Raw genomic sequence first — 10193 nt, 5'->3', positions numbered from 1 at the left:
TTAAACCCTTGTTTATCTTTAGACCGACGTGTATTATTCGGTGCTGGTTTAGCGATCTTTGCTATCGTAATCTACGTGTTAGTAAAACTTGACAGAAATAAGAATTCAAAAAGGCAAAATAATTATAAGTGTAAAAAATAAGTTTCGGTTTATTTTAAAAACATTTCATCGCTGTTTAAATAAATCATATATGGTAAAATAGGAATTTCCATATATTTTGAAACAACGTAACTTTATTGTTCTCAATTAGGTACTAATTTTAATTACAATTACTATGTCCGGAATTACCACATCGATATTGGCCATCACCCGAGAAAGTGCGCTGACATTGGTATTTCGGATTTCGTTTCGGTGTTGCTATCAATGTATAGGGATTGTCATGTGTTATTGTACTCAAAAATATTACCAAATTTCTATATATTTTTTATATAAATGTAGATAATTAATTGTCCTGGAAATTAAAATCAAATTTGATAATCTCACACATGACTGAGATAACATTTTTTTTTAAATTATCAAACTAGTTAAAATGAAAAAACATTCCAAATAATAATCATGTAAATTTATTATTACTTCTAATATTTATCACAGCAATATTAGTTAATTAAGTTATAATACTTTCAAAATAAATAATTGAAGGAATGTTATTGTAATTATACAATTATTAACAATATTTTACTATTCACGCACATAACTAGCTTTTGCGTTGGCGTGCTACTAATGCCAGTCCTTGTACTATAAGAGCAGTTCCAATCCACCACTGGAAGGATGATGCTTCATTGAACAATGCGACGCCAATTATGCCCTGTGAAAAATAACAGTATATTTATTATGTTTAAATATATATTACTTCAAATATTTTACCTTACATAAAACTAGTTTCCACCAGTTTCATGAGGGAAGTGTTAGGTACGGTATATCCTTTTGAATACTAAATAAACTCATTTCTAGAGTAGGAAACCTATAAATGAAGCTATAAAGTAAACAGAGGAAGAAATATTTCTAGTCTGCATTCAATAACAAGATCATTCTTGACCCAAGTGAAATCTATGAAAAACCATTATCAATGATCTAAGATTTTTATTTTTTAAGGTTTCACAATGAGGTTTCAGAATATGGACTAAAGACCAAATTTATCTGTATCCTTTCTTTACCACAAGCTTAATTTTTTTTGGTCATACTTCATTGCTTCGTAAATTAAATCATTATTTTTTATGTATAAATCTTTCTAAATGGATGGACCAATTTTGATTATTTTTTGTTTATATTTAAGTTGCTATAAAAAGCTGTTGCTGAATAACAATTCAACTTAAGACAAATTTACAGTTAAATTAAAATGTTTAAAATAATTCTTACTGATAATATATAACTAGAAGCAGAAGATATTACAGTTGGTGCCACTGAGTTGGAAGATGCATCTAATGATCGAAGATAACACCGACATCCCCATGTGTTGACTAGAACCATTAGAACCAGCAGAGAACCCCATAACATGTAACTTTCACCCTGAAAAACAAAACAAATTACCTATTGTTTAAAAAATAAATAGGTATGAGTGTAAATAAGAGACTGTTCACGACGATCTAGAGGCTTAATAAAACTTGAGTATATAAATAAAATTATATACCAAATATTTTTGCTAATAACTACTGATAGCTTAAATTAATTGTATAGTACTAATATATAATTATATACCACTAAATCCGATGTTCCTGAGAGTTTTCCCAAAGTACTGCCCACTGATGACCATATTCCAGCCATAAATGCTTCTTGTAACATTATGAACGTGTATAAGTACTATGCTATAACGTTATAACGAAAAAGTTCATCTCAAATAAGATTTCCTTATATTATTTATGATTTCGTAACATAAACAGTTGTTGATTAATAACCTTTAAAACTAAACTAACATTAACATTAAAATATTTCTCCTAGTTGTATTAATTTACATCTCACTGTTAAAGAATGTTATTTTGTTATTCTGTTTAGGGCATAGTGTTTAATGTTTATTGTTTACGTTATGTATAATTGTATAGTTATTATTAATGTTGTTCTGTTTTTTGAATGACGTATTTGAATTCAAGACATTTGACATCCTAATCATAGAGAATATATGTAGTTAAACCAAAAACATTGGAACGAATAAAGACATAATCTCCTTAACTTTTCATATTAAATTTTGTAGAGAAGAAGTAAAATAATAATTATAAATAATTTATTTTTCTGCTCCCAACTGTGAAGTACCAAAAAAAAACATCGGTAAAGAAAAACAGGTAGGAAAGAATCGAAAAAAATGCAGCTGTCATGTTTGCTTGTCTCTGTCAAATGTCAATTTGTCTAGTTTCACGTCAAACTCTCAAATCACAATTTACAAATCATTTCAGACTTATCACACGCTTTCTAATTATTGTTCCTTGATTTAGTTGTCCGTCTTCAATACACACGGTAGTTTTTATAAATTCATTCTATTGCATTTTTTAACTTTCTACTTAAAAAGTTATCGCTTACACCATGGATAATATCAAAAGCGGCGATAATGTATTGATCGTATGGAGTGACAGTGAACCTAACGAAATAAGCAATCTAGTGAACAAAATTCAAGGTTTAGGCAATACTTCTGCGGTTCTTGAAAATTCTAATATGATCGCGGAAGGTAAGGAATCAATGTTCCCAAATCCAAGCATGTGTTATTGTTCAATCATACTAACGCAATTGTAACGTATTTTCAGCTTCTAGACCTTTATCATCGTTTGATGTAATATTATCGAATTGGATGGCACCACACTCTGTTAACCACAATGATAGTCTACTTGCAATATTAATTAAGCTTTTAAAGCCCAGTGGAAAACTTATTTTAAAAGACTCAAACAATATCTCTTCAATTCTCAAGCTAAATGGTTTTATAAATGTTACAAAATGTAGTGATGATCAATACATAGCAGAAAAGCCTAATTTCGAGGTATGTGGAGTTAATTTAAAATATTTGAAGTAATGCAACTAAACTACATATGAAACATTTTAAGGTTTAACTGTTTTTCTGAATTTGTACCAAAAAACTTGTATGTCCTAATAAATTAACTATTATGTTAATATGTACATCTAATCTCTTTCATTTGATTATAGGTGGGTTCAAAAGCATCACTCAAACTTAATAACAAACCAGCTGTGTGGAAATTGGATGAAACAATAGAGGAAGCGTGGACAGGAAAGAATGATGATGAAATAATTGATTCCGACATGTTGCTTGATGAAGACGACCTTAAGAGACCTGATAAACAATCATTAAGAGGTATTTTACCTTTATTATTTCTTTTAAAGTTAAAATATACCTAATTAATTGATTTCAAATATATAATTTATGTTTATAAAATAGTCATATTAACATACAAATTATTTTAAAACATGTTTACTGTGTGTAGATATAAAAGATAAGATATTTATTATTATCACAAATATTATTACAAACATTTTCCTTTTTGTGATTTCATGCTTAACATTTTATCTTGAGGTTTTGTGTTCCGAGTGTAGTGAGGTTAATATTACAATATTGAGGTTTTGTGTTCCAAGTGTAGTGTCACTCAAGGTGATTTCACAATGCCAGGATGTGAATGAATGTTTTTAGATCAGCATTCATGCTATTCAAATTTGGAACTTGACAATAATAGTTTATTTCCATCTTATCTGTATCAATTACATTGATGCCAAATTTTGAATTTATTCATTGTGAGTGTGTTATCTTACAATAATATAGTAAATATATTTTGCTGTACAATTTTTTTTTTCATTCAAATTTAGAAGACTGATTTGTAGTTATTATAGGAAAATGTTTATATGTTTTTAAGAAGAATTTGTATGTAAATAAATGTTTCTGGGAAAGTTTTTTTAAGTTTACATGTTTTGGTTTTACAGTATGTGCAACAACAGGGAAAAGGAAGGCATGTGCGGACTGCTCTTGTGGTTTAGCTGAAGAGTTACGAGGAGAGACAAAAGAGACACCTAAATCCTCATGTGGAAGTGTATGTATAAGAATGTTTTTCTTTACTTTTTTTAGTGCTAACTAACTAATAAAACAAAACACAAAGTAAAAAAAGACTAATTAATAATAAGATACATCAAAAGTATGAAAAAGTAAGTGTTAAATAAAGTTAATGTATGACCTTTTTGTGGCAACAGTTGATAGGGATGTGAAAATCGCAACTTTAATTCCAACCTTTTGAGCTATTGTTGTCTCCACTCCAAGGCTTTATTCTGAATTGGAGGGATAAAAAGGAATATTGACAATTCTTAAAACTCAAGCTCTCTTAAATTCATATTAATATTTATAAAAAAAGTTGCATTAAGACCACTGTTAATAAATAACTACAAAATATTATGGATGTAATTCATGGTAACAGTTTTTGGCATCTTTATAATATGTACAGTTATTTACTTTAAAAAGATATGAAATTTATAGTCATATATAAAAGCATAATAAAATGAGAGATAATTGCTCAGATGTGTCCATAGCAAGATATTATATTCTGTACAGTAAGCCAAATCGACTAATTCTCATAGTATGATAATCATTTCTATTTGTGATTATAAATTTAATAAATTCTTATCTATTGATCATTGTTCGTAAACAATTTTAATATTCATAAGCTTAAAATGCATTAATCTAAGCTCGTTAAAGTTTTTTTTTATAGAATTTAATTTTATTAATAATTAACAATTTAAATATTTTTATTTCAGTGTTATCTAGGAGATGCATTCCGCTGTGCAACATGTCCGTACCTGGGTATGCCAGCCTTCAAACCTGGTGAAAAAGTGATCTTGGATCTCAAATCAGATATATGAATATCTTTAGTTATGTATTAAATGATACGCTTGATATTTTATGTTGTGATTATATGAATAAATATTTAAAAAATCATAATCGCTTCTCAATTTCTATAATCTTATAAATCTGGTTCAAGACTTCATTAATTTTTAGTTTATTTGCTGAAATAATGATATTTTTATATTCAAATATTGAATAAGTTTAAGAGTTTTGTTTATATATTCTATTTATTATAATAAATGTAAGGGTTTATAAATTAAACAAGGTAATAGCAAATATTCAATTATACATATTCTCTCTTTCTTTTTACAAACAGTTAACTTAGTTTTAACATATTTCGGTTTATAACATTTTTCATTTACATTAAATCTGAAATAGTACTCATTTCGCTATACAATAAAATATACATATAATATTTGCCATATTTGTCATATAATTATATAACAATTTATATTTATTTATCTATTATTTAAATGACACATTTCCCATTCTCTATTTTAATACATATTGAAAACAGAGTCCAAGGATTGGTCTTAATTGCGAATTCGATGGTAAATTCATTTAAATATATTTAGTATATAATCTGTTCTCAATATGTTATCACAAAATTATTTATGGTAAGATGAAATAATATCAAATATATATTGAGGCCTAACCTCTTTGGTCAGTATCTTACCAGAAACAATGATAATCTATAGAATATTGATAAGACTGTAAAGGATGGCACAATCATTTGTGTCAAAATATATTCTATTCGTGTTGCTAAAGTAATATTACAATTGTAACCATTACTGGCCGTTCCTTAACATTGGCAACGTGAAAACAATTACATTACATATATTTCGTTATTCACTGTATTATATTGTAACTAAATTCTAATTAAACAGCCACTCAACCAATCATGCACCCTAAATTCTTATAACACAACAATTTTTGATTTGAAAATTACAAGTAGGCAAATGTATGCAATGCAACCAGTGTAGAAGTAGAGGTATTATTTATTACACGGATATCATCGTTTATAAAATGGATAATTCTAAGAAAATTGTATATAACATAATGCTATCTTTAATCATTTTAATTTTAAATATTTAAAAAGTTATCTTTGATAAAAATTGTTATTTTATCCAAATTCCTGTACAAATATACTTTAAGAAATGGAAATAATTAGGAACACGTTACACAAACAAACTTCGATACGTTGCATTATGTTATATTCTTAATTATTAGCAATCTGTTAATTATGAAATAAAAATACATTCATAGCAAGTGTATTTTTATGGTGTGGAAAATATATTGGGCCTAATTTCGTAATTTGTATCTAAACGAAGGAAGAATTACTAACTTTTATAAATAAGTGCAAAGGAATGACTTAATTAATGGGTGCCCACGCTTTGACTGCAGGGAATCACACAAATTCAGCTTTAAATATAATTGACGCACTAAATATAATCAAAGGCGCGGAAGAACATCGATTGTGCCAATAACTATTTAATAACATCCAACGATAAAACTTAGCTTAAAAGTTTCGTACCATTCGCGATTGTGCTTCAACAACTTCGATAACCTCTTAGCACCTCTCAATGAAAAATAAATTAATACTTTTGAATTTGGATTTTGGGAAATAATACTTTTTGTAACGAATTTTGTACTAAACGATTGTCCATCCTGTCGAAACCGGAGCGTCGCGCGCCCGTTTACAAAATAAATGCTCCTATCTTCATAATTTAAGTAATAAGGTACTTGCGGGTAACAAGGGCCACCGTCTAACAAGGGCCACGTGTCGAAAATTATCCTAAAAAACCGTTTTATCCATTTCTAGACACGCACACATGTAAACGACCAATAGAAAAGCTAGCCTGCGTATCGCATGACAATGCGCCACGCGCCATCTTGACAGTAGGTCTGCGACTATCGAGTGTGTTCGTGCGTGTTGTATTATTATAAAATTCTTTCGTTAGAAATTATATAAAATATGCATTAAATGTTTGTTTTTAGTTAGGTTTGGAATTTGTATGTAAAATTTAGAAGATATAGCTTCTGTTGAAGGTAAGGCTTAAATGTTTTTTTTACTATTATGTGTTTTTATCTGTTTTGCTAAAAAATAAGCCAAAGAGTCTAATTAGAGCCACATTCTAGGCGGCTTACGAGGGCCGGCCCTTATTAAACTTATTGAATTAATTTTCATATCTTTTTATACTTGTAAATTATTATGTGTTATTTGTATTACCTTATATCAAAGTCCTAATTTCTATCATTAAAAAAGTAATATTTGGAAGATTGACCCTGGGGGATAGTAATAAATTGGTATTATTAGGCTTTTTCTGATATTTTTTATTTTTCAGAAGTTTAATTAACTTATATCATCTGCTGCATTTTTCCTTGAATGCGATAGGAGTGGCCATGGCTTTTTCATTTTTTTTTTGCTTTGTGTCGTGAGGCTAGACTATTGGCATGAGCTTTATGTATGTCGTTTATTTTTGTAGGTTTCAATAATGGAACATTCCATTAAAAGAAATCGGGGTCTATGGACACTTCAACAGCTGGAGGCAGCTATGGCTGCTGTCAAAGACGGAGTCATGTCTCAACGTGCTGCTGCTAAACATTACTCTATACCCAGAAGAACATTGGTAAACCATCTGAAATCAGGCAAAGTGGAGAAACAGATAGGACGTCGCACAATTATGACGAAACAGCAAGAAAATGATCTAGCTTCAAGGATTAAGCGACTAGCATCCATAGGATTTCCTTTAACGCCTAAATTGTTACGCCACCAAGCCTTTGTTTTTTGCGAATCAAATAATATTCCGAATAATTTCAATAAATCTACGAAGCGAGCTGGCAAAGATTGGCTCAAACTATTTTTAAAAAGACATACTGAGATATCAAAGCGCAAAGTTCAAATATTAAATCCCGGAAGAGCACAAAAACTTAACAAAGCAATTGTCATGCAACACTTTCAAGAGTACAAAAAAATTTACGAACAGCTAGATATTGCTAATAATCCACAGCGCCTTTACAATATGGACGAAAAAGGCTGCAGACTGACAATCCACAATCAACCTTTGGTTTTAGCTCAAAAAGGGTCAAAAAGAGTGCACATGGTGGCACAAGAACATGCCGAAAACGTTACGATAGCCGCTTGTGTAAATGCATTGGGTAACGCAATTCCCCCAATGATACTATTTAAGGGGAAAAGGATGAAGCCCGAGTACAACGACAATTTGCCTTCAGGATCGTTGGTAAAAATGGCACCAAAAGGAAGCATGACTACGTCACTATTTGTTGACTTCATCCATCACCTGGGTAAGTTTAAATCGGATGGTCAATGTTTGCTCATTTTCGATGGTGCTTCGTGCCATTTAGATTACAGCATTGTTGATGCGGCAGACAAGGAAAATATTATACTGTATTGTTTGCCTTCAAACACTACTCATGAACTTCAGCCTCTAGATAAAAGCGTGAACAAATCGTTTGAGCATCATTGGGACGAAGAGGTTTTAACATTTACGTATCAACATCCTGAAAAAAAAATTACAAAAGCCCGTTTCAATTCAATATTCAGCAGGGTTTGGTCGAAGTGCATGACGCATGATATCATAGTAAACGGCTTTAAATCTACTGGTTTGTATCCGTTCTATCCAGAGGCGATACCATCAGAAGCCTATGCTCCTTCTGTTCTTACTGAGAGGCATTGTCAACAGGAAAATGTTATCCCCCGATGCGATTCACCAATTCCAGGTCCATCAGGTATTAATAAAAGTCACACAAAACTAAGACCTCAGCCTGATAGTTCTGATTCAGATGCCACTTTATGTGAGAATCAAAGTCCTAGCTCTCCATCCTTACTGCAACCGGATTTGTCTCAGCCACATATAGAAATTATCGGAGTCAAGAAAAGATTAGTGTCCTACAGTACAACTGATTCTGACTCACCTGATCCAGGGAATCACAATACTAATACTGAAATAAGAAGACCAGTTATTTATAGCTCTGATACAGACTCTTCTAGTGTTGAATTGACGAAAATGCTCAATGAACCCGGCACGAAGTCTTTCTTCGGCATATACTCGAGTTCAACAGACAATGAAAATGAAAATTCTGCAACTAAGCAAGATCGCACTCCCATCAAGCAGATAACTGCTAGGCATGTAAAAGCTACGAAGAGCTTAAGACCTGTCACAAGTGACGAAAATTCTGAAGATGATGTACCACTAAGAAAGTTACAAGAGAGAAAGAAATCATTTCAAGAGCTCATACCAACACCAAACTTTGCCATTGTCAAACAAAACCCAAAACGTAAAGCAATTAATTACAAAGCTCAGATTGTTACTAAAAATTTATTTGAAGAAAGGCAAACTCATAAAGAGAAGAATAAGAAAAGAGAAAGAAATATAAGTGATACTGATATAGAGAAGCAACGGAAATCAAATCTGAAGGAGGGTCACCGGCGAAAAGTAAACATTAAGGATCGTTCTAGAAGGTGCGAAAAAGGAAAAAAAGTGAAAGAATCAAAGAAGAAAAGCAAATTAAGTAGAGATGAAATTGATACTAATGATAGATGGTACTGTTATGCATGTAATACAGAAAGATTAGAAGATATGCGACAGTGTCCATTATGCCAAAAGTGGTTTCATGAAGCATGCGTGGGACTTACTAAAGAAGATACGGATTTTGCTTGTCCAATGTGCAATTAGAAGACTGAGAAACTTAACTTGATCTCAAATAAGACTTGACAACCTTAGATTTTTCAATTTAGTTATTTTTTATTATATATTATCGTAAAAATAAGCCTTGTTAGGCGTACATTACTATTTTTACGAATTGTGATATTCAATTTAGTTCCTTTAGACTCAAATCAGTAAGTAATATCGTTATTATTATAAAGTACAAATTACGTGAGTCCAATAAGGGCCACTTATGTTTGATAAACATATTTCTTTTTCTAATTTATAGTGTCGATATATATAGAGATGTAAGAGGTGTTCGTAATTATTATAATTCTTTTCAATTTAATGTTTAAAACACATTTTCGAAGTGAAAATTTGTTACTTAGGTTTAATAAGGTCCATGTGTTGTTTTTATTTGTTATGAAAGTGAATTTAAATATGTTTTTCTTTCTTAAAAGTCAAAAATTGTTTTTGTAATTTGTAATTATAGTTTATTTTTTGTTATTTGGTTATTCTGGATATTTAGAAAATGGCCCTTAATAAACTACATAAGTATAAATAGGGCCACTGAAAGCTTTTTTAAAAACGACTTTGTACTTGATATTATGTTAACGTAACCGTGTTGACTGTACTTTTTCAAATAATAAAGAAATGAATAATAATTTGATAAATAGCGTTTTATTTTCTATTCATTATTATTCTTA

General features: G+C 30.2%; 3 protein-coding genes across 3 annotated transcripts; 2 read left to right on the top strand and 1 right to left on the bottom strand.

The window, feature by feature from the left end:
- Positions 1 to 534: 534 nt before the first annotated feature.
- Positions 535 to 2078, bottom strand: LOC124536418. Its single transcript, XM_047112957.1, has 3 exons — positions 1696 to 2078; positions 1357 to 1506; positions 535 to 805 (listed from the first exon to the last, which is right to left on the bottom strand). Exons 1-3 carry the CDS (start codon positions 1777 to 1779, stop codon positions 695 to 697), a joined length of 345 nt encoding a protein of 114 aa, XP_046968913.1. The 5' UTR covers positions 1780 to 2078; the 3' UTR covers positions 535 to 694.
- A 260-nt stretch (positions 2079 to 2338) lies between these two features.
- On the top strand, positions 2339 to 4948 carry LOC124536417 (anamorsin homolog). The gene is made up of 5 exons (XM_047112956.1): positions 2339 to 2653; positions 2730 to 2959; positions 3124 to 3289; positions 3910 to 4016; positions 4732 to 4948. The coding sequence occupies exons 1-5, from the start codon at positions 2512 to 2514 to the stop codon at positions 4834 to 4836; spliced, it is 750 nt and encodes a 249-aa protein (XP_046968912.1). The 5' UTR covers positions 2339 to 2511; the 3' UTR covers positions 4837 to 4948.
- A 2330-nt stretch (positions 4949 to 7278) lies between these two features.
- Positions 7279 to 10111, top strand: LOC124536414. Its single transcript, XM_047112954.1, has one exon. The coding sequence runs from the start codon at positions 7315 to 7317 to the stop codon at positions 9514 to 9516; it is 2202 nt and encodes a 733-aa protein (XP_046968910.1). The 5' UTR covers positions 7279 to 7314; the 3' UTR covers positions 9517 to 10111.
- Positions 10112 to 10193: the final 82 nt, after the last annotated feature.

The sequence above is a fragment of the Vanessa cardui genome, chromosome 16, assembly GCF_905220365.1.
Source record: "Vanessa cardui chromosome 16, ilVanCard2.1, whole genome shotgun sequence".
NCBI lineage: Eukaryota > Metazoa > Arthropoda > Insecta > Lepidoptera > Nymphalidae > Vanessa > Vanessa cardui.
This window is presented reverse-complemented; position numbering and strand designations above follow the sequence as displayed.